Here is a 25,506-nt window from a genome sequence, read left to right as displayed (position 1 = left end):
TTCTTATGCTAATCAGTAGGTCCCTTTGTTTTTAAGGATGCTGTTAAAATACAAATTCTTACTGAGATCCCAAATACCAACAGCCTTAAGAATAGTAAACTCTCCTAAAGTCCTGCTTTGTTCTTCGTTTCATTTAATTTTGCCTTCCACAATAAGAGATCATTTTTAGCTTGACCAAACCTTATAAAATTTCAAGCATTTAGATCACGGACCATAAGAAATGTCAACAGGAGAAAGCTGTTTTGCTCCAAACCTGCTGTACCATTGAATAGGATCATGGTTGATCTGACATTCTGCATACCCATTTTCCTACATTTTCTGCTTAACCCTTGATTCCCCTACTGATCAAGAATCTGTCTCAGCCTTAAAAATAGGCGAGTACTCTGTCCCCACAGTGCTCAGTGGCAGGGAACTCCGAAGACACTCAACCCTCAGAGAAGAAAGTCCTCCTCTTTTCAGTCTTTAATTGGTGTCCCTTTATTCTGAGACTAGCCCTCTGGTCCTAGACACTGCCATGAGGGGAAATATCCTCTCAGCTTTACTCAAGCTTCTTAACGTTCCAATGAGATCGCCTCTCATTCTTCGAAACTCCAGTGAGTAGAATCCCAACCAGTTTAGCCTTTGTTCCATACCAGGGATCATCTTAATGAACTTTCTCAGAACTGCCTCCAATATAATATCTTTCCTTAAATATGGGAACCAAAGCTGCTCACAGTACTCCAGATGAGGTCTTAGCAGCACTTTGTACTGGTTGCAGTAAGACTTCCCTACTCTTGTGCTGCTAACCCCAAACCTAATCCATCCCTTTTGAAATAAGGGCTAACATTTCAGTGGCCTTCCTGTTGACTTGCTGCACCTGTGTGTGACCATTCTGTGTTTCATGTACAAGCACTCCCAAGTATCTTTGTGTTGCAGCTGTCTGCAGTTCTTATTCAAATAATACGTTGTTCTTTTGTTCTCCCTTCTGAAGTGAGCAACTTCACATTTTCCCACATTATACTCCATTTGCCAACTATTTGTCCACTTAGTTAACCTATCAATATCTCTCTCTCAACTGTTTGTACTGCTCTTGCAACCTGTTTTTTGTGTCATCTACAAATTTGGCTATAATACTTTTGCTTCCATCCTCCAAGTCATTAAAATATATTGTAAACAGTTGTGGTCCCAACACTTGTGATCCATCTGGAACCCCACTGGTCACAGGTCACCAACCTGAAAAAGAGCCACTTATCACCATTCGCTGCTTCCTGCACATGAGCCAATTCTACTTTTACCAGCTATTTTCATATCCAATATTCCAGTGAAAAAGGTTATCTGATACCCTAGTTTCCTATTCATCTCTGATATTAATAAATGTCTCCTGTTGTCTAGTTCTGGAATTCATGTAAAGTATGGCATCCAAAATTGGATTTTTTTTTAAGCTGTGGCTTGACCAATTATTTATATAGATTTGGCATTTGCCCTTTATTTCACACTGTGTAAGTTGTATTTTTACTTTGTAATTTAGAAGATTGATTGTTCCTTGTTAGCAGAAATGCATTTTCTCTTAAGTACGCTAGAATTTTAGCTGGTTTGGATAATTGGAAGTCATTTTAATGCAACACTTCATTTTTATTTTTGCAAGAGCATTCCAGTTGTTCCTAGAGTGCAGGTGAAAGAGGAAATGTGTTTAAATTGAGTGGTTTTGACAAGCTAAATAAAAATGGTCAACATTGGTGAGTTAGTAACTAAAGAATACTTTAACCACAGAGCTCTGATGGAGTGCTCACTTAGAGTGTAACAATGCAGGCCTGGTTTTATATCTGAATGCCATGCAACCATTCAGCAGATGCTTATTCCTTCACAATTCTGTCCAGTGATGGGAGAAAAATAATGTGTACTCTGTGATTCTTTTGAACAGCACTCCTTTAATATGCAGATGTGTTCTTGTCTCTTCCCCAAATTTGAGTCTTAGTTCAGTTGCACGGCCGTATGTTTTAAATAGAAAAAGTGAAACTTCATTCTCATGGCTAGATTTTGTACTGCAAGAACAAGAATTTCCCAGTCATCTGTTAAAATTCACCACCACTGTAGTCTGCATTTTCATGTGGGGATGAACAAGACAAAGTTAGAAGTAATTCAGCCTCTTCTAAAACTATACTCATATGATAAAGGTAGAATGTGAATTTCTGCAAGACTGAATTATTTTACATGTAACCAATTGGTACATGTACGGATATGAAACTGTTTTGGTAATACCTTCTCTCCCCTTCCCTGCTCATCTTTCCCAGATCTTTGTGTTTGAATCCCTCAGGTTTCCATCTCTGTCACAACACCAGACTGCTCTTCTAAGAGTCACAAAAAAATCTTGTGTGAGTCTGACAAAGTTAATCTCTCCCTCCTCTTCCTCCTTGATCTGACTGCTGCTTTTGACATAGTTGATCACACCATCCTCTCTCCACTGTCATCCAGCTGGATGGAACTGCACTTGCCTTGTCCATTCTTACCTAGAAAGAAACCAGAGAACTGGCATCAGCTGTTCTTCCTTCTCCTATGTGGTTCCTTGTGGTGGCTCCTAAGGGTTTCTCCTTGGCCTGCTTCTATTTTTCATTAATGTGCTGCCCCACAACAACACCCAAAAGCACAATGTCAGGTTTCAAATTTACATGGACAATAGCTATCTCCACACTGCTGCCACCTCTGGATTCCATCAGTCACTTCAAATGACCAGAATTCTTGTCCAACTTCCAGAAACAGATGACCAAAAATTTTCTCAATCTAAATATTAGGAGGCTGGAGCTGTTGTCTTTGGTACCTGCCACAAACTCCATTCTCCAGCCCCTGACTTAATCAATTTTCTCGGACACAGTTGGATATTGACGCAGATTGCTGACAACCTTGATGTTGCTCTTAACCCTGCAATGAGCTTCTGACCACACATTATAACAACCAATTTCCACCTCCTTTCCAGGGTCTGACTCCATCCTTACCTCTATTCACCAACTGCAACTCTCTGTCATCTGTACCTGTGTTACCTCTAGACTTGATTATGACCATGTTTCCTTCTTACAACCTCCTTAAATTGAATTCAGCTGCCACTGGGCTAGGAGCAGACAGGTGGGACTAGTTTAGTTTGGGATTATGATCAGCATGGACTGTTTGGACCAAAGGATCTGTTTCCATGCTGTATGACTCTATAAGTAGCATTTACCCATCACACCTGTGCTCACCTTGCCAAATTGAGTAATGCTTCGATTTTTAAGTGTTCGCCATTGTTTCCAGATCTCCTCTTAGTGTTAACCTTCCTGATGTCTGTAACCACCTGCACCCTGCGATCCTCTGAAGTATCTTACTTATCCAATTTTGCTGATTCTTGACAGTCATGCCTCCAATTGCCAAGGGCCCAAACTCAGGCATTTTCTCGGAGAAAGTGAGGACTGCAGATGCTGGAGATCAGAGCTGAAAATGTGTTGCTGGAAAAGCGCAGCAGGTCAGGCAGCATCCAAGGAGCAGGAGAATCAACGTTTCAGGCATGAGCCCTTCTTCAGGAAGGGCTCATGCCCTTTTGACTCTACTGTGGTTACAGCCTCACTAGAAAGATTTGCAACATAGTGCATACAGCAAGCTAAAGAAGATTCAGAAGCATTAATGATTCAAATCCACTGGCAAAAATACAACATCTTCAACTGTGAGCACAGGCACATTTTCAAAATCTGCTCAACTTGACTGTTTCTAATTATTCATGAGCAATGAATCAGAGTAAAAAGCAAAGTCGAATAAATCACAAATTGCCAGCTTAGTGGTGGTGAGTGCCAGTTTGTACAGAGCCTTTTGATCCAGGGAGGAATTGATGAGAGGGCCACCTTGCTCAACCAACAAGCACCACCTCCTGTTCACCAGTTTTGAAAATGCTGGCTCGCAGAGGTACATCGTCGCAAATGGCAAGAGTACAACAATAGCATGGTCAGAGATCTTTGAATATTCATGTACCACTGTCAGCGAAACCACACACTATAACACCTCTCCAGACTTCAGCTTCATTGTGGAATCAATCCATAAATCTGATGTTAAAAGGAAAAATCAGAATACATAGCTTTTGTGTTGAATCGGGAGATTGAATGGATCATGCATCCAGTTGTAGTCTTCCACGTTTGTTGAGAAGCAGGAGAATTTGGACTTTCCTTGCACTGCTTAGATGTGTTTGAATGTAAGGCTGTGCATCTTGACAGCTATGTCTGCAGCTGATGATGTTGGTGGAAACAGCTAGAGTGAAACCCCAGCCACTGTCTCTTGCCAAGGGCCTAATTTTCACCTGAAACCTTGAAGTTTATCACTGGTGGTCAGGATCATCTTGTTCCTCCTTTTGCAATTTAGTATTCAGCTCATTGAGAAGGCTAAAAATATCTGAAGGATATTCCAACTTAGCTCACCAGTTACCATCCGATTGTAACTTCTTATAAGGCGGTTCATGTGTTGTTGCACACTCTGTGTCATTCCTCTTCTGGGCTCATGAACTTGGGCATGAACCTTCACCAGCATTAACCATTACATCTCCAACGGTAAACTCTTTGACCCTCATCTCTGCACACAAAATAGTGATCAAATGTGATTTCGATGGCCACGATTTTATGTAATTCACAGCTTGCTCTAATCCAGCAGCTTACTGTGGTGGTATTGTTTTGGCTAAAAGAACTTCACGGTGGAGGATGCAGTGGTTCATCTGAAGGTCAGGATTTTGCTGTTTCAGCTTACTGACACATGCTTTGATTTTCTTCATCATGGGGACTGCTCCGTAAGTGAAAATGCTCGAACACATGGACCAGATAGGTTTGTTTTCCCTCGAGTAGGTAACTTTTACCCAAAATATTTCTTCAATAGGTGCACGAATCAGTGGCTCCTTAGAGTAGAAAAAAATCTCCTCAATTGGATTCACATAAACATATCAAATGATGACCAGCAGCTGGCAGTGTCTGCTTATATTGGTAGACTCGTCAATTTATAAAGCAACCTTCCCATTAGGAGCTAACTTCACTTTCAGTACCTTTCGATATCAGCTGACATGTCATCAATTTGCCATTTAACCATTATCAGAGTGGAACTTTGTTGATTTTATTTGCAGTATCAGCTCCTGTCATCTCATCTATGATTTTTTTACATATAGGCATGATTAAGGTTTCTGAAATAATATAGGGCATCTTTGATGTTGCTGCAAGATCAGCCACCAGATAACTGGCATTTGTGGTTTATGCAATACTTGAGCACAGTCCATCAGGTGTTGGGTCTGCATGATGTTTTGTCCTCTTAAGCTTAAAGTATTGAATGGGTTTATTCACCAGAGATGGATGTTTCATCTGTAAATGGTGTCTTATTTTGTACCAACGCAGTGTTTGCCAACTTAATCTGTGCAGGTAAGAGATTTAAGTAAGTAACAAGCAGCATTGCCTGTCCATGAAGATCCAAAGTAGACAGGCAGGAGGCTGGAAGAACACAGAAGCCAGGCAGCATTAGGAAGTGTAGAAGTCCGACCTTTCGGGTGTAACCCTTCTTCAGGACCTGAAGTGACAGTTATAGTGACATAACTAAAAAAAATCCAAAAACATTATTTGCTTTATAATATGAAAATGTGTCTAGGCAGGGAGACCAATTTAACAGCCGTAGAGTCTTAGAGATGTGCAGCACGGAAATTTTGGTTTCCGACTCATCCACGCCGACCAGTTATCCTAAAATAATCTAGTCCCATTTGCCAGCACTTAACCCATATCCTTCCAAACCTTTCCTATTCATGTACCCATCCAGATGCCTTTTAAATGTTGCAATTGTACCAGCCTCCACCACTTCCTCTGGCACTTCATTCAATACACGCACCACCCACTACATGAAAAAGTTGCCCCTTAGGTCCCTTTTAAATCTTTCCTCTCTCACTCGAAACCTATGCCCTCTAGTTCTGGACTCCCCCACTCCCAGGAAAAGACCTTGTCTGTTTACCTTATCCATGCCCCTCATGATTTTATAAACTGCTATAAGATCACCCTTCAACCTCTGATGATCCAGGTTGAACAGCACCAGCCTGTTCGACCTCTCCTTATAGCTCAAACCCATTCAGCAACTTTGTGCCTCTTTATTGTATGTGTGTTGTTTCGTCTCTGATCAGAACTATGGAAACTCATTGCACATGCTCTTACCAAATGTTTAGTCCTACACATCCTGTCAGAAGGATGTTGTGAAACTTGAAAGGGTTCAGAAAAGATTTACAAGTGTGTTGCCAGGGTTGGAGGTTTTGAGCTATAGGGAGAGTCTGAAGAGGCTGGGGCTGTTTTCCCTGGAGCATCAGAGGCTGAGGGGTGACCTCAGAGGTTTATAAAATTACGAGGAGCATGGATAGGATAAATAGATAAGGTCTTTTCCCTGGGGTGGGAAAGTCCAGAACTAGAGGGCATAGGTTTTGGGTGAGGGGAAAGATATAAAAGGGACCTAAGGGGCAATGCAGAGCGTGGTAAGTGTATGGAATGAGCTGCCAGAGGAAGTGGTGGAGGCTGGTACAATTACAGCATTTAAAAAGCATCTGGATGGATATATGAATAGGAAGGGTTTGAAGGGATATGTGGCGGGTGCTGGCAAGTGGGACTAGATTGGTTTGGGATATTTGGTTGGCATGGACGAGTTGGACCGAAGGGTCTGCTTCCGTGCTGTACATCTCTATGACTCTGTGTGCAAGCTGGCTGCATCACAGAGTGTTGTTTCCTTTCTCCATTGCTTGTACAAAGACAAAGGTCAGCAGGTACAGTCTTCAATAATAGACACAGAGAAGAGAAGGTCTTCAGAATTACCCAGATATAGCAGTGCTGCTTCCCGGAGATTTTGCAGCTCACTTCTCACCTGTTGTGAAACACCAGTGTGCCACAGCTCACCAACTGAAAATCACTCTTTTAAGATACTCCATATCTACCTTGTATGTCCATGATCTTTGGCCATCTTCCCAAATAACTGTGGCTTATTTGATAAATATTGGTATGGAGTTCATCTTGCTGTACAAAAGGTGTTAATAGTTACATAGTAACTTAATATTTGGTGCCTAAAGGAGCTTCATTAACAATATCAGATTCAAATATATTGAGAGTTTGAGGTCAACTGAAAAGGATATTTTTATTTTCAGTTTGAGAGTATCATGCATTGGGAGTGTTTAAATGTTTCACATTAGTATTCATAAAGTAGCTTTGTAGTTTTTTTTAAATTTTGCAGTAGGTGGTGCTGTTACTTGTGGTCTCTCTCCCTTGAAAGTCAGAAATTGATCTTACTATTAAAGAGCTGCTTGGCAGAGTGAACATAATATCGAGATATTCATTTATATAACCCCAGTTTATTTTTTGTTACCGCTTTTTCACTGGCCCATGCCCTCCTGTCACTTGTCTTGTATCCTGGTCTGTTATGGATTTTTAAATGGAAAAGACAGGAAGATGGTCTGACTCCATGGCTACCTCTACTACATCTCTTAATCAGGCTACTGCAGCCACTTAGCCAAGTTCAATTGCTACAGTCCAAAATGAAGCTGCAGATACCATTGAAAATCAGCTACCAGGATAGGCTTTTTTTTGTGAACATGCTAGGCAGTAGACTGTAAGAATTGTGCTTCATATACTCAGTAGCATTCATATAACAAAAGTAAGGGTGGACACCAAAGATTAGCCTTTCCAGAGGGGGAGAGAGATATTAGCCATCTATTCAAGCACCCGTCCAACCTTCTGTGAAACAACTTGGAAAACGTGCAGGTAAGTTCACCCAGTTTCCAAGCTAACATTTACCATTCAGCAGCCAAGAACAGACTATCTGCTTATTTGTGTTTTATGACATTTCTGCACACTGGTTGCTGCAGTTGATCCTTAACACTCACTGCGCATCAACAGTTCATTGCTGTAAAGTCACAGAATCGTGCAGCATGGAAACAGGCCTTTTGGTCCAACCAGTCCACGTCAGCCATGTTCCCATACTAAACTAGTCCCATCTGCCTGCACTTGGCCCATATCCCTCCAAATCTTTCCTATTCATGAACCCATCCAAATGTCTTTTAAATGTAAGCTGTACTTGCATCCATTACTTTCTCTGGTAGTTGATTCCACAAACCACTCTGTGGAAAAAAAGTTGCCCCTCCGTCCTTTATAAATCTTTCTCTTCTCATATTAAAATATGCCCCCTAATTTTGAACTCTCCACCCTAGGGAAAAGATCCTTGTTGTTCACCTAATCTGTACCCCTCATGATCTTAGACACCTCAGTAAGGTTGCCGTTCAACCTTCTATGCTCCAGTGAAGTAAATCCAAGGCTTTCCAGTGTGTTTTTATATCTTAAACCCTCCATTCCCAGTCACATCTGGTAAAATTTTTCTGAACCTCTGCAGTTTAAGAATATCCTTCCCATAACAGGGTAACCAGAACTCCGCACACTACTCCAGAAGAGGTCTCAGTAATGTCCTGTACAACCTCAACAACATCCCACCTCTGATACTCAAAGGTCTGAGCAATAAAGGCAGGCACACCAACGCCGCCTTAACCATGGTGTCTACCTGCAAATTTCAAAGAATTATGTATCTCAACTCCTTGGCATCTCTGTTCTACAACACTACCCAGAACCCTACTATTAATTGTATAAGTTCTGTCCTTGTTTGTGGTGCTAAAATGCAAGACCTCATATTTATTCAATTTTGGTGTCATCTGCAAACTTCCTCACCATGCCCCATATATTCTCATCCAAATTGTTTATATAAATGACAAATAAAAGCAGACCCAGTACTGATCCCTGTGGAACACACTGTTTTGGGACTTCCTGAGGAAAATAAAAGCAAGTTCCTTATTTTTTTGTGTTGCAAAGGCACCAGTGCTGAACATGGCATTCCAGAGATAAACTTGAGAGGCAGATTCTCTTACACTCCAAACGCCTATCCTAATCCATAAAGCTTTTCTATCACATTGCATGCTTTCTGTCTGAGTTATGTTACTACAGGGCTTGGTCAGTAGTTTGTTCAGTGCTAAAATTTACATCTTCAAATGCTTTTTAAAATTCTGGTCTTGTATTTAATATCACTTTATTGCACTCATTCATGTTTGTCTGAAGCTTTATTTTGACCATTTTACATGTCTTGAGCAGATGAACAAATGGCATTTTTTTGTGAAGGGAAAACCAATTCAGATGAAGATGATAAAATTGTTGTGAAAGAACAATCACACTGTAATTGCTGTGGAAAATAAGCTCCTTACCTCCCTTACACTCAGAAAAATGCTTTAAATTATGATTTATAAAATAGATTTAAAGAGTATATCACAACTCTATGAAAAACTACTTTTGTGTGGGAACATGTTTTGGTCACAAATTCACCAAGGCTTCTTAGACAGCACTTTCCAAGCTCACAGCCGCTTTCACCTAGAAGGACAAGGGCAGCAGATACATGGGAATACTGCCACTTGCAAGCTCCCCTCCAAGTCATCACCATCCTGACTTGGACATCTATTGCTGTTCTTTCACTGTCATTGGGGCAAAATTCTGGAACTCCCTCCCTAATGGCATTGTGAGTCTAACTACAAAACATGGATTACAGCAGCTCAAGAAGGTAGCTCATCACCACCACCTCAAGGGCAACTAGAGATGGGCAATACACGCTGGCCCAGCCAGTGACATCCACATTCCACAAATGAACAAAAAAAAGTGACTTTTATTTGTAGACTAAATAAAGAGTGAAACCTAATTCGATGTTAATGCAGTGAGTTGGAGCGAAACCTTCATGCTTTCACTTCATGTCTTCTTCATATACCAACTGTGACCATCAGAATAGGAAGGGAAGGGCTCACAGATTCCTGCCCATTATAAAGTTTTCTTTCCAAAAGCTTTGTCATGTACATATGTTTCCTGTTGCATTGTAAGAATGAATATATTTAACACTTTATGCACTAACACCCTTGGCTTTTAGCAAGATAACTTGCAGTATCTTGTTTTAATTTTCACAGAAGTTGCTGTGTGCTTTCTGATTCTGTCAGTTAAGATAATGAAGACCCTCATGTACCGTTCATCTTCAAACCTATGTTAGGTCCTCCAGTTAAGAAACATAGGAGGAGGAGTGGGTCATTTAGCTAATCAAGCTCATTGATGGATGATGCTGCTGAAAATGTGTTGCTAGAAAAGCGCAGCAGGTCAGGCAGCATCCAAGGAGCAGGAGAATCGACGTTTCGGGCATGAGCCCTTCTTATGGAGGTTGGTGGGGTGGTAGGTGAGGACCAGTGGGGTTCTGTCCTGATGGCGATTGGAGGGGCAGGGCTCCAGGGCGGAGGAGCGGGAAGTGGAGAAGATGCGGTGGAGGGCATCGTCAATCACGTCTGGGGGGGAAATTGCGGTCTTTGAAGAAGGAGGCCATCTGGGTTGTACGGTATTGGAACTGGTCCTCCTGGGAGCTGATGCGGCGGAGACAAAGGAATTGGGAATATGGGATAGCGTGTTTACAGGGGGCAGGGTGGGAGGAGGTGTAGTCTAGGTAGCTGTGGGAGTCAGTCGGTTTATAGTAAATGCCCATGTGGATTTGGTCACCCGAGATAGAAATGGAGAGGTCGAGGAAGGGGAAGGAGGAGTCTGAGACGGTCCAGGTAAATTTGAGGTCGGGGTGGAAGGTGTTGGTAAAGTGGATGAACTGTTCAACCTCCTCGTGGGAGCACGAGGCAGCGCCAATACAGTCATCGATGTAGCGGAGGAAAAGGTGGGGGGTGGTGCCAGTGTAGCTGCAGAAGATGGACTGTTCCACATATCCTATGAAGGGGCAGGCATAGCTAGGGCCCATGTGGGTGCTCATGGCTACTCCTTTGGTTTGGAGGAAGTGGGAGGATTGGAAAGAAAAGTTGTTCAGAGTGAGGGCCAGTTCAGTCAGTCGAAGGAGGGTGTCAGTGGAAGGGTACTGGTTGGTACGGCGGGAAAGGAAGAAGCGGAGGGCTTTGAGTCCTTCGTGATGGGGGATGGAGGTGTACAGGGACTGGATGTCCATGGTGAAGATAAGGCATTGGGGACCAGGGAAGTGAAAATCATGGAGGAGGTGGAGGGCGTGGGTGGTATCCCAAATGGATGATCCTCTATTTCAACACGGTCGACCTTCACACTCCCATAGCTCTTGACACATTTAACTTCTGGAAATCTGTCTGTCCCTTTCATGTTTCCATCTTGACTTTGTACAATTTAGTTGGTATTTTTAAGGATTCTTCCTCCAGTTTTAACCAGTGGGGTTACATTTACCACTATCCAATCTGCCAGGTCTGTTCCAGAATATGCAGGATTTTGGAAGATGACAATTCATTGCATCTACTATTCCCTTAGCCAACTCCTTTATTACCCAGGGATGGAAATGATCAGGTCCTGGGGATCTATCTCTCTTGGCCACATCAACTTCTCCAGCTGTTTTTTAAAATAATACTAACCTTCTTAATTTATCCTTCCCTAGCATTTTTGTGATTTTTTTGTGTGTTCATCTGTGATGACGAAACAAAAATAGTTGTTTAATTGCTCTGCCATTTTCTTGTTTTCCATTATGAATTTTCCTTTCTTGGACTTTAAAGGGTCTACATTTGTCTTTACTAATTTTTCTTTCCTCTTTTTACATAGTTTATTGAAGCCTTTTCAGTCTGCTTTATAATCCTTGCAACTTTCCTCCCTTCCTGATCCTCCTACAAATTCTAACTTCTCCCAGACCTCAAGCTTGCTGCTTTCTTCTGTCAACTTCGTCAGGCTGCGTTTTGGATTTAATGCTATCCTCAATTTATGTTGTTAACCACGATGGTCACATTTTCTATTCTGCTTTTTCATCCAAAAGGAAGGTATATCTGCTGCAATGCATGCACTTGTTCTTTAAGTATTGACTATTGCATGTGCACTTCATCTGTTCTATCTTTAAGTGAAGCTATCTTGTTATTAACAGCCAACACGCTCCTCATACCTTGGTAGTTTCCTTTATTTAAATTTAGGACCCTAGTTTTGGATTGAACTACTTCACTTGAATGAAGATGTTCAACTGAATAACAGTTTTTTGTTTCTCTGTCCAAGATGCATCACTGTAGTAAAAGAGAGTACACAGGAGGTCATTCAGTATCTGCAAATAAAAAATACAGGTTAACCCTTTGTGTGTGAGTCTCCTCCAGCAAAGTCAATTTTGCTAAGATTGAGAAACTACAAGTAAGGGATGTAGTCTTAACAAATTTAATCTTGTCTTTTGCTTGATGATGCTGACTGACCTGCTGGATATGTTCAACATGTTCATGTTTATTTTGGATTTCCATCATTTCATGTATTTTTTTTGTATTCCCGTACCTACAAACTTCTTTGGAGGCCAAGACACTCTCCTAGGCTTTCCAGAATTGCTCTTTTTCTCGGTTTTTGACTATTTCCATTCAAAATCTTTTGTAAAGTTTCACTAACTGGCGTCTGGAAAAGAGGATGATCTAGCTTCAATTCCTGTTTCATGTCATGGATTCCTCTGTGATCACTGTTCAGTTGAGTTGTGAATGGGATGGATGGAGAATTCTTGAGACATCGCCAAAGAAGGGGCTGTTTACAATGGAAATAACACACAGAACATTTCTTTAATGAATTGAAAAATGTTAATCTTGTCCTGTTCAGTATGACTCAGATTTAACAACTTACTATGCAGAAACCTACAATACTTGTCAAAGTCTGAAATAACAGACAAGCTGTCATTTGACTACAGCATAATGTAATAATTTTCATTTTAACTTTCTAGTATGCTGGCCCACTGTTGAATCTGTTAGCCAGTTGGCTTTAATTGCCTCCTGCATTATCTTGTATCTTTTTTATTAATTGCACAAGTCATTAAAACATTATGACATTGAACTTGTTCTTTTGAATATTACGCCACCCCCGGCCCACCAGCGCCATCATTACTATTACCTACCCAGTACTGTTAAACAGGACATTTCTCATTGGGAACTCTTTCCAGCAATGCAAGAACAGAACCATGAGCTTTGGTCATCAGTTATGAAACAAAAAGCAAGTTCTCAAAAAAACCAAAATATAATTTCATTCTTTTATCATAATTGAAGATAAAGTTGATTATAACTAATTGCATACTGATCTGCTTTGAAAATTAATTTAACACTTTTTTCCACATAATATATTCTTTTGCTCTGGTCTTTTCTCATTAAATAATCCATGACTTAGAATTTTAAAGTTAGAGTAATAATTTGATACATTAATCTTTGGAGTCAGTAATTTTATATCACACTTCACACAGTCTTTTAGTTTGCAAATGAATAGTTCTTTAATTCTGGAAAATGTATTTAAAAAGCGTTAGCCATTAAGTGATAATTAAGAAAGATGAGTACAAAGGAAATAACACATAGAACATTTCTTTAATGAACTGAAAAATGTTAATCTTGTCCTGTTTAGTGATGAGGTGCAGAATTGCAGCTAAAATCCTTGGAGAATTGAAGCAAATGAATTCAGTAGTGGATGTAATTAAGACACATTGTGAAGCATCGAGAATAAGAATGTTATCTATCTTTTTCATCAAAAGCTGATTATTAAATGTCATAAGGAAAATCTGATTATAGACTGTATAAAAGATGAATTTGCCTGTGTAAAAATGAAGAAGAAAGCCGACTGAGGCAGCATAAAGAAGTGCTCCCTTATTTTTTAAGTAAAATCCCTAACAAAAGAATCTTTTTTTCAGCAGAAGTATTAATTTATGTTTTGAAATGTTACATTTGGATTTCAGAGAGATAGAAACAATGTTCAAGTGGTTTGTATTATTACTTATAATCGAGAGTGCATAATGCAATTTCAGAATTGTACCCTTTTCGGTGAATCCTAAAAGCATTCCTCCTCCATTTGGCATATATCTCTTCCCCCATCTCGAATGGTAGTTGGGTCTGCTTTGTCAGAGCATAAGACCATAAGACATAGGAGTGGAAGTAAGGCCATTCGGCCCATCAAGTCCACTCCGCCATTTAATCATGGCTGATGGGCATTTCAACTCCACTTACCCGCATTCTCCCCATAGCCCTTAATTCCTTGTGACATCAAGAATTTATCAATCTCTGCCTTGAAGACATTTAGCGTCCCGGCCTCCACTGCACTCCGCGGCAATGAATTCCACAGGCCCACCACTCTCTGGCTGAAGAAATGTCTCCGCATTTCTGTTCTGAATTGACCCCCTCTAGTTTTAAGGCTGTGCCCACGGGTCCTAATCTCCCCGCCCAACGGAAACAATTTCTTAGCGTCAACCCTTTCCAAGTCATGTATTATCTTGTAAGTTTCTATTAGATCTCCCCTTAACCATCTAAACTCCAATGAGTACAATCCCAGGATCCTCAGCCGTTCCTCTTATGTTAGACCTCCCATTCCAGGGATCATCCGTGTGAATCTCCGCTGGACACGCTCCAGTGCCAGTATGTCCCTCCTGAAGTGTGGGGCCCAAAACTGGACACAGTACTCCAAATGGGGCCGAACCAGAGCTTTATAAAGTCTCAGTAGCACATTGCTGCTTTTATATTCCAACCGTCTTGAAATAAATGACAACATTGCATTCGCTTTCTTAATCACGGATTCAACCTGCATGTTTACCTTTAGAGAATCCTCGACTAGCACTCCCAGATCCCTTTGTACTTTGGCTTTACGAATTTTCTCACCATTTAGAAAGTAGTCTATGCTTGTACTCTTTTTTCCAAAGTGCAAGACCTCGCATTTGCTCACATTGAACTTCATCAGCCATTTCCTGGACCGCTCTCCCAAACTGTCTAGATCCGTCTGCAGCCTCCCCACTTCCTCAGTACTACCTGCCTGTCCAGCTATCTTCGTATCATCGGCAAACTTCGCTAGAATGCCCCCAGTACCTTCATCCAGATCATTAAGATATAACGTGAACAGCTGCGGCCCCAACACTGAACTCTGTGGGACACCGCTTGTCACCGGCTACCAATCCTCAATCCATGCCACTAGCTCACCTCGGACACCATGGGCCCTCACCTTACTCAGCAGCCTCCCGTGTGGCACCTTATCAAAGGCCTTTTGGAAGTCTAGATAGACAACATCCACTGGGTTTCCCTGGTCTAACCTACTTGTCACCTCTTCAAAGAATTCTAACAGGTTTGTCAGGCACGACATCCCCTTACTAAATCCATGTTTTGTTCTAATTCGACCCTGCTCTTCCAAGAATTTAGAAACCTCATCCTCAACGATGGATTCTAGAATTTTACCAACAACCGAGGTTAGGCTAATTGGCCTATAATTTTCCATCTTTTGTCTTGATTCTTTCTTGAACAAGGGGGTTACAACAGCGATCTTCCAATCATCCGGGACTTTCCCTGACTCCAGTGACTTTTGAAAGATCTCAACCAACGCCTCCGCTATTTCCTCAGCCATCTCCCTCAGAACTCTAGGATGTAACCCATCAGGGCCAGGAGATTTATCAATTTTAAGACCATTTAGCTTTTCTAGCACTTTCTCTTTTGTAACGGCAACCATACTCAACTCAGCCCCCTGACTCCCTTTAATTGTAGGAATATTACCCATGTCTTCCACTGTGAAGACCGATGCAAAGTATTTATTAAGTTCTCCTGCTATTTCCTTAGGCTTTCTATAGGTATGTCAGGAATAAAAGAATGACTAGGGTAGGAATAGGTCCAGTCAAGGATAGTAGTGGGAAGTTGCGTGTGGAGGCTGAAGAGATTGGGGAGACACTGAATGAATACTTTTCATCAGTATTCACTCAGGAACAGGACATTGTTGCCGATGTGAATACTGAATCACAATTAAGTAGAATGAATGGCTTTGAGGTATGTAGAGTGTTCCCTGACTTTAAGATCTTTTATAAGGTCTGGTTCATTACATAGCACTAGGTCCAGAATAGCCAGCTCCCTTCTGGGCTCCATGACAAGTTGTTCTAAAAAGCCATCCTGTAAGCATTCCAAGAATTCCCTTTCTTTGGGTCCACTGGCAACATTATTTACCCAGTCCACCTACATATTGAAGTCCCCCATGATCACCGTGACCTTACCTTTCTGACATGCCTTTTCTATTTCCCGGTACATGTTGCACCTCTGGTCCTGACCACTGTTAGGAGGTCTGTGCTTAACTCCCATTATGGTTTTTTTGCCTTTGTGGTTCCTCAATTCCACCCACACAGACTCCACATCATCCGACCCTATGTCATTCAGTGCCATAGATTTAATTTTGTTCTTAACTAACAAGGCCACCCCGCCCCCTCTGCCCTCCTCCCTGTCTTTTCAATAAGTTGTAAATCCTTGGATGTTTAACTGCCAGTCCTAAACCCCCTGCAACCATGTCTCTGTGATGCCTACCACATCATAATCATTCATGATGATCTGTGCCGTTAGTTCATCTACTTTGTTACGAATGCTACGAGCATTCAGGTAAAGTGCCTTTATGCTAACATTCTTATCATTAGAGATATTGGAAGTCATAAGATGTCCTAAATTATCCTTCCTTTTTGTTGCATTCCTAATCTATTTCAAGGTTAAATCCATCTGCATACATGCTATCCTCCTGCTTATCTTTCCATTTAACTCCATATTCCATCGCTTTCACTTGCCCTTCCCCCCAACTCAGAAGTTTAAAGTCCTACTGACCACCCTATTTATCCTCTTCGCTAGTACATTGGTACCAGATTGGTTCAGGTGGAGACCGTCCCAACGGTACAGATCCCCCCGGTTCCAAAACTGATGCCAATGCCCCATGAAATGGAATCCCTCTTTCCCACACCAATCCCTTAGCCACGTGTTTACTTCCCTAATTTTCTTATCCCTATGCCAATCGGCACGTGGCTCGGGCAGTAATCCGGAGATTATGACCCTTGAGGACCTGTACTTCAATTTCCTTCCTAGTGCTTGATAATCCCCAAACAGGTCCTCCACCCTAGTCTTGCCTATGTTGTTAGTCCCAACGTGGACCACAACAATTGGATTCTCCCCCTCCCGCTCCAATATCCTTTCAAGCCGGTCGGAGATGTCCCGCACCCTGGCACCGGGCAGGCAACACACCATGCGAGACTCCGGATCCAGCTTGCATAGGATACAATCTGTCCCCCTAATTATAGAATCCCCTATAACAACTACTTGGCTTTTTGCTCCCCTTCTTGAATGGCCTTCTGCACCATGGTGCCGTGGTCAGCTGGCTCATCCTGTCCAGAGCCCTTTTCCTCATCCGTACAGGGAGCAAGAATCTCATATCTTTTGGACAAGGTCAAGGGCTGAGGCTCCTGCACTCCTGAACTCAAGTTCCCCCTGCCTGCCTCACTTACAGTCACACTTTGTCCCTGATCACTAGCTGAGTGTGAATTACTTAATCTCCCAGGTGTGACTGCCTTCTGAAACAAAGCATCCAGGTAACTCTCCCCCTCCCGGATGTGCCGCAGTGTTTGAAGCTCAGAATCCAGATCATCAACTCTCAGCCAGGGTTCTTCCAGCAACCAACACTTGCTGCAGATGTGATCACTGCCATTCACAATGGGATCAGCCAGCTCCCATATCATACAGCTATAGCACATCACTTGCCCAGCCATCTCTGCTTAGTTAATTACTTTATTACTTGTATAGGTTTGAGTTAAAATACTTTCTGATACCTCTCTGCTATAGTCTTTTTCTAAAAATCAATTAGTAGATAAACCATAAAAAGTAAATTTTTAACCATTCACCGATAAAGAAATAGAAAATCCTTACCTTAACAAACCAGAGTCCTATTTTTGGTTTGGGTGGGAGACACAACACGTGTAGTGTCTCAGGTTCAGCCACTGCCCAGATATATTACCGGCAGTCCCCTGGTCGTCGCTCCCACTCTTCATACTTATTAACTAGTTAGAGGAGGAGGGCGGGTGGGAGGCACTACAGTAGTAGAGTCTCGGGTTTAGCCGCCTTGCTGATGTATATGGTCACTGCTTTCCTTCCCGACTGCCCCTCCGGTCCACATCACTTCCTCCGCTGCTGCCCGCGCTACATTGAAGGATTGAACTTAACTCCTAGGCTTATTGCCATTGCTCATTTTTGCATGCTTTGTTGGGAAGAGGCCAAGAGGAATAGGGTTTTTAAGAAAAAATTGAGGTATATCAATCACTGCATTGTGCACCATGTAACGATGTAGTTAAAACACGGACAGTCCACATTTTTAAAATGTACTTCAAGCCTAAATTTCCTAAGTACTTGGCCACTGGTATACATCTAACAAATTACCCCATAATTTCACTCACCTTGAGGCAGAGTCATGCAAGTAACCTTCCTCCATCATGTGTGCTGGAGATATTCCAATTTATTTCCCTCTCTAAAAAGTCTTAAAATCAATGAAGTACTGTAATGTATTAGTAACATACAAAGTTTAAAATGGTGTTTCTAATCTTTTGTGTACTGCTTGTTTACAAAGATTTAGGTTGCAATCAAAATGGCGAGGGTCACATGATATTACTTCTTTCACAACTTGCAATACTTGTCACCCACCATGTGATCAACCTCTTTGATTTCCTCCTCACTTCAGTTGCTCCTATTGTCCACACTGGTGTACCTGCTTCTAATAAAAAAGCTCTGCATAGTATTTCTTCAGAATTTCATTCAACTTAATTTGTGGCCAAATTCCAATCATTTCGCTCTGACAACACTACTCTCCAGAGATCACACCCAAATCTTTAAGGCTTCACTTGGCAGCCAAAATAAGCTCCCACATTCCTAAGGAGGGAAAGTCTGATGGATAGCATCCATCAGAATGATGTTTTTTGAAAGCTGTCTGGAAGCACGAGCCCTCAATATCAGTGAAATCTTGCCTTCCACAGACTGACATATGCTGCCTTTGAACACATGGCTTCTTGTGACCTCGTATTTCTTGCAGTAAAAACTGTCACTTTACGCTCATTTCGACACACTGAGTAAATGAGTTTCACTCCCTACACAGGGATCCAGTCACACATTGCATTTAGAATTTGGATAGTGCTGTTTTAGGACCTTGTCCAAAATGCTTGCAAAAATTTGATGTTTCCAAAAATGGTGTGTGGAACTTCCCTACACCACCTTTTGCTCAAGTTGAAATGTTTCCACAGTACCAGTAATCAGGAATTCAATGGGAATAAAGTTATGTGTACCATCTTGGGGATAAATTTAAAGATGCATACCATCTCGAGCAAGCATGTGCTTACTTTTCAAATAAATGTTTGATCGTCTCCATGACACTGACTATTTTCAAAGTAGTACTCAGGGGCTCTTATGGTGTACTGGTAGTGTCCCTGTCTCTGGGCTAAGAGGCCTGTGTTCAAGTCCCATCTGCTGTAGAGGTGTGTAATAACATCTCTGTACAGGTTGTTTAGAAAATATTAAATCATATTTCTGTACTCCATTGCCACGCTTCACATCCAATTAATTATTACAAGTGTAGCTAGCAGTGTAGATGCATATGGCACTGAATGTACACAGAGCAAGATCCCACAACTTGGCTATTCAATTTGTTTCTGGTGGGATTGGTGGAAGGACAGAAAAGAGGGCTTCCTGCTGTTCTTCATCAGCAATCAAATAAATATCTTTCCAAATCAGAAATTGCTGGAAAAACTCAGCAGACCTGTGGAGAGAAAACAGAGGTGTATAGAACTGGACCTGATACGTTAACTTTGCTTTCTCTCCACAGATCTGAGTTTTCCAGCAATTTCTGAATTTGATTCTGATCCCCAGTAGATTTTTCTTTTAAATATCCTTCATTTTGATTACTTTTGTTGTGTTTTATAATTGAACATCATAGGCGTGATTACTTTGGCACTACTTGTATCCACTTAAACAGGGCAGTCAGAAATAAGACTTAAAAGGCTGGGAAATCTCAGTAGGTCAGCTAACATCCATGGAGAGAGAGAGAGGAGTCAATGCCTTGATTTAACTTCTTATCTCAATTATATGCCTCAAACATTGTAGCGTTTGAAAGCTATTATACTGAAGTATTGCCTAGATTGTTTGTCCTAATCATTATCGGGCTTGAACACAACATTTGACTTGTGGAAAAGTTACTACCAACATTGATTTATAAGGAGAGGCTGGATAGGCTGGCTCTTTTCTCTTTTAGGAGTTTGAGAGGGTGACCTTATCAAGGTTTATAAAGTTATGATGGGTATAGATAGGGTAAATGGCAGGTGTCTTTTCCCTAGGGTGGGTGACTTCAAGAGTAGGGGGCATATTTTTAAGGTGAGAGGAGAAAGATTTAGAGACATGAGGGACAATGTTTTTACACAGTGGTTTGTGTGTACCCATGGATTTGGATGCAGTTACAATGTTTAAAAGATATTTGAATAACTACATGAACAGGAAAGGTTTGGAATGATATGGACCAAACGCAAGCAGGTTGGACTAGTTTAGTTTGGGAACATGGTCAGCATGGACTGGTTGGACCAAAAAGCCTGTTTCCGTGCTGTAAGCCTGTATGACTGACTGTCTATTTTCTGTACATTGCAGTTTGGTTTTCTTTCTTTTATTCACTTCAAGCTTATTTTGTAATATCACCAGTCTCTTGTAGAATTCCTGTAGAAAATTAAAGCTGTTGCCACATTTAATTTTATCAAAGTATTTTTAGCAGCATGTTTGTCACTTCTGTTAGAAGACATTTTCTCTAGCCAAATTCTTGTGAATATGGAAGTAGAGAATTAGACACAAAAATCTTTCTGCTTTTGTTTAAAGGATCATCTCCAAATGATAAGATGGTGTTTTCGATTAAGTTCTGTCAGTCTTTTAATTGTGTTTTTTAAATTTATCTTTTAGGTTCTGACTTTATTAAAACCTCTACAGGAAAAGAAGGAGTAAATGCAACATTCCCAGTTGCCCTAGTGATGGTGCGGGCCATCAGAGAGTATTATTCAAAGACCGGTTACAAGGTACACTAGCAATTTGGAAATATTTTGGAATGGAATTTCTAATATTCATCTTGTTCATCATAATTTAATTTTTTAAAATAAAAATGATTTATTGACTAACAACATAAGCACCGTGTAATGAACAATAACAGTGAATTTCTGCAATTTCCTAAAATGATTTATTGGATTGAAAGAATTAATTGAAATCTTCGAGTGAGAGCACTCAGACTTGAGTGAAAGACAAAGGAAAATCAAGTTTTTCAATTCTAGTTTAATTGAAAGATCAAGGATCCAGTTAGTTGGGCTTTTAAGTAAATTGGACAGAAACAACATGTAAAGCTACTGAATGAAAATGCAGTTGTAGCAAAAATTCAATTATCTTATTAGAGCTATAGAACAGCCCTCAAGTCAAATCTGTATGCAATTAATAATATAATTGCTTGCTTGGAACTAGAATGCTTAACAAGGACTTCTAGTGTGGAGTTGTGCATGCTGTATACTTAATCCTATTTTTACCAGGACATATCAAATTTGTCTCCCCATATTATGGCTTAAATCACACTGAAGGAAGAAGCAGATTGCTTCATACACAAATAAATGATCACTGTGTTATTTTAAAAAGATTGCAAGCCCTACTGTTTTTGCTTGCATGTCATTTCTCTAAGGATTGAATTAGAAAATATTTGAACTTCCATGTTCTTGCATTCATTTTGCTATTGCAGCTCATTCAAAAGATTGCTGAACTTTAAGCACAAATTGCTTCAGTGGAAATTGAGCTTGTGTGATGATTTGTACTAGTTATAAAACAACATTGTGCTCCTATGCACAAAACTAACCATGCCAGCAGAATTAATTAATAACCATTGGGAAATTTTATGCAATGTACTTGTTTATGGGCCTGTGGGAAAACTGCGAATTAAAGACAATGCAGGTTCATTTGGGTGCAGGCGCACTGACATGCATGTTTTGACAGCTTCTGTTTTTTTTTAATGAAGGAAGTGATTATTGTTCTTTAGTAAAATTAACACATAGTTCTGTATTCTTTTAAATATAATTTTTGATAACACTTAGATGTTGGGTTGACTGATTAAAAGTGTTTTTTTTAAGTAAATTTATTTTCAGTTGTACAAATGTCACAATACCTATTTGGCACCTTAAATCTATCAAAGAATATTTCAAAACAACTTTTTAAAAAAGAAGCATTCTTAAAATACTGCACAATTTTATTGGTGTGAAAATATGTTTTGAGTGGAAATGACTACAGAAAAGAAGACATGCTTGAAAATATGTATACATTTCACCCTAAATTGACATTTGTGTCTCAAGTTGAAAGACTACACCTATGTGCTTATATGTCTTTAGCTGTTAATGTTGCAATACTTTAGAATCTTGAATTCCTTTTAAAAGTGCACTTCTCCAGGTGCTGTTCTTTTGTTAAGTAAATAGGCGAAAAGTTATCAGGGTTAAGAGGAATGTGGACTTGAGGTAACAATCACATCAGCCATGATCTTATTAATGGTATAGCAGGCTAGAGAGAGTGAATGAACTGCTGCTCCTAATTTGTATATTTGTATGCAGTTGCTGCAAGTATATTTAATCATTAAGCAAGTACTTAATTCCCTTTTGAACTTCGTTTCCTTCAATTTATAAAGACTCATAGAGATGTACAGCACGGAAGCAAACCCTTCCGTCCAACTTGCCCATGCCGATCAGATATCCGAAATTAATCCAGCCCCATTTGTCAGCACTTGGACTATATCGCTCTAAACCCTTCCTATTCATATACTCATCCAGATGTCTCTTTAAATGTTGTAATTTTATCAGCCTCTACCACTTCTTCTGCCTCATTCTATACATGCATTACCCTTTGTGTGAAAAAGTTGTCCCATAGGTTTAAGGTGCAGGGGAAAGATCTAAAAGGGACCTATGCCCTCTAGTTTTGTACTCCCCCACCCCAGGGAAAAGACCTTGTCTATTTACCCTATCCATGCCCCTCAAGTTTATATACAATTGAGTTATTAGTATTAATTTAACAGGTATTGGAATAATAACTAAAAGACCAGTTTGTTTTATTCTGATTGCAAAGAAAGGTTGTCACATAGTTCAAAGTTTACTTTGTACTTCATAATTGGAACTCCTTCCTCTATACTACTGTTGAAGTTTTAGCTGTACTGAAAATTTGAAAGGATTTTTTTGTGTGATCTCAATCAATTGTCAATAATGATTAAAACCAATGCTTTTCTATTAATCAGATGGCCTGCATACTAATAATATACATTTCTTCAACTGCATAGTGTTAAGTTTAAATTATGATATCATGTGTATTTTCCCTGCTAAAAATTGGATGATGTTTTTGGACAATAATAATTCTTTGTTCACAATATATTTTATATATGACCTCAGCATTTGTCTTTCTTCAGCTTGAGGTGACTTCAGCAGTGAATTCTGACTGTTTGTTCCCTGACCCAGTTTCCCCAGGGTGATAGTGATACAGCAAGTTCATAGTCATCTGTCTGTCTGGAGATGAGCTGGTCAGCTGGAATAGGATTTTAATTTTATTAAATCAGCCAGTCATGCATAAATTATTTTAGAAAAGCTGTTACTTCCCATATTCTGGCTTTGGAATGACTGGATCCTGAAAGTAAGATGTATTGTTCAACGCATTACAATGATCATTTTGTATAAAAAGATGTAGCTGGCAAGCTAGTTACAGTAAGGTCATAGAGACTAGCTGCAAAACCTGATTGCTATGATTCATCCTTCAATATTTTGAATGGTTTTTGGTTATTTTAGTATTCACCATTCAAAAAGTAGGTTGTAAGCTTTAAACAAGTAGCAGCTTTTTTTTCACTTCTCTAAGCCTGAGTCAAGTTTAAACAAACTACATTGCATTTTGCACTGACAGATATTCTTTTCTTAACAACTTCACATCAGCTGCATTCTGAGTCTTGGAATCAATTTAGCGAAAGTGGATTGTTAATAAAGTGTTGATTAATTCACTGCACTTAAGGGTTGATATGTTGTTGCTAACTTCACAAGTTGGCGGGCAGAGTTAGATGAAGTCTGACCTGGCTATTTTCTTATAAGTCAGTTGCAAGACAGAGTTCTGTGAAAGCTGACGAGTGGATATTGTGTGAGTGGTTACCTATACTTATACTATGATAAGATTGAAAAGCAGAACAGACGTACTCCTATTCCCATGTTCCAAGTAAAATTGGCAGTAAGCATAGAGAGACACACACACCTGAGGTAAAACTTCTGGTATAGCTTCATTAACACTGTATTCTGTTTTGCAGGTCGGGTTTAAACCAGCAGGTGGTATCCGCAGTGCGAAGGATGCATTGACCTGGCTGTCACTAATCAAAGAAGAGCTGGGCAACAGCTGGCTAAAGCCAAAATGGTTCCGACTGGGTGCCAGCACTTTGCTTACTGATATTGAAAGACAGGTTAGGATCCCAACAGGAAATTTTTGAACTTTTGCTTGTTAAAAAAAATCTTATAATTTTTGATAATTTCTTCTAACTGAATTTTTCTTTCTCGATATATTGATTTCTATTTAATTTTCTTCAGATTTATCATCATGTGACAGGAAGGTATGCAGCAGCTCATGAATTGCCAATGGCTTAAAAGACTGCATGCGACTTTCAGCTGAAGAAACGGGCCTGATTTTTAATCACAAAGAGTGCTCCACCTCTGTACTACTTTTGCTGGAACTTTGGAAATGAACGTCTTTTTTCTTTCTGATCACAAAGAATTTAACGTTCACTCAATCAACTTTAATGCATTTCAATATTCTTAAATATAAATATTTTGCATACAATTTGAGTCTCTTGAAATTTAGAATTTTTTATATTAATTTATACCAAAATTATTAAAATGAAAATTTCTTTTGATAAAGTGCAAATAGTGATGTATGAAGTTTATTTGTCTCTGAGTTGAAATTTTCTGTATTACAAAATATTACATTGAATAAGGTGCACATATATAGATTTATTTTGTCAGCACTGTACAGTAAATTCACTGATCCCATACTGCTAATGGAGATCCTTCCACATTAGAATAGCAATGCGAGGCTGAGACATTGAAATTTTCACCCTGATCTCACTCATTTCCATCAAGAGGGTTGTCTACTGGGAGTGCATAATCATGGAATTAAATCTAATATTCTTCATTCAATTTGATATGCGCAAAGTGGCCAAATCAGTGTGATTAGATTTATTATATGACTGAGAAATTTTTAACGTTAACTAGGTTTTGCAGTCATTTTTGGTTTCAAGAGTATTGCACTGAGTATCAGATAAACTAGACAAGAGACATCGATAAATTTGATCAGAGTTTTATTCACAGCTTGAAAATGAAAGGCACAAATGTTTGTGCCATCAGCATTTTCTTAAAATTCCTTCCTTACTTTAATAATTTGAGAGGTTAAAATGTAGTATTTCATTACTGTTGCATATTAATTTTATTTAAAGAAGACCTTTCAAATCTTGACCTCTATCCAGACAAAATGATTTATCAAGGATATATACAGCACTTTTTTTTATTTGTAAGGGATTTTGGTTAAAAGATGTTTGGATAATATCAGTTTATTTATTACCACCGCACCAATACTAAACTTTTTTATACCCTCCTGAAGACAACTGATGATGAATAACCAACTCAGCACCTCTT

General features: G+C 39.9%; 1 protein-coding gene across 4 annotated transcripts in view; it reads left to right on the top strand.

Moving 5' to 3' along the window:
- The window catches only part of dera (deoxyribose-phosphate aldolase (putative)), a 44,946-nt gene extending 20,252 nt beyond the window's left edge, over nucleotides 1–24,694 (top strand). For 3 of the 4 annotated variants that reach the window (XM_043713527.1, XM_043713526.1, XM_043713525.1), the window contains 3 exons: nucleotides 20,744–20,856; nucleotides 24,132–24,281; nucleotides 24,406–24,694. In XM_043713527.1, the coding sequence (XP_043569462.1) occupies nucleotides 20,744–20,856; nucleotides 24,132–24,281; nucleotides 24,406–24,462 (320 nt within the window). In that variant the 3' untranslated portion in view covers nucleotides 24,463–24,694. The remainder of the gene's footprint in view (nucleotides 1–20,743; nucleotides 20,857–24,131; nucleotides 24,282–24,405) is intronic. The other variant, XM_043713528.1, reaches the window with a different exon arrangement.
- The last annotated feature ends 812 nt before the right edge of the window (nucleotides 24,695–25,506 follow it).

The sequence above is a fragment of the Chiloscyllium plagiosum genome, chromosome 23 (genome assembly GCF_004010195.1).
Source record: "Chiloscyllium plagiosum isolate BGI_BamShark_2017 chromosome 23, ASM401019v2, whole genome shotgun sequence".
Classification (NCBI taxonomy): domain Eukaryota; kingdom Metazoa; phylum Chordata; class Chondrichthyes; order Orectolobiformes; family Hemiscylliidae; genus Chiloscyllium; species Chiloscyllium plagiosum.
This window is presented reverse-complemented; position numbering and strand designations above follow the sequence as displayed.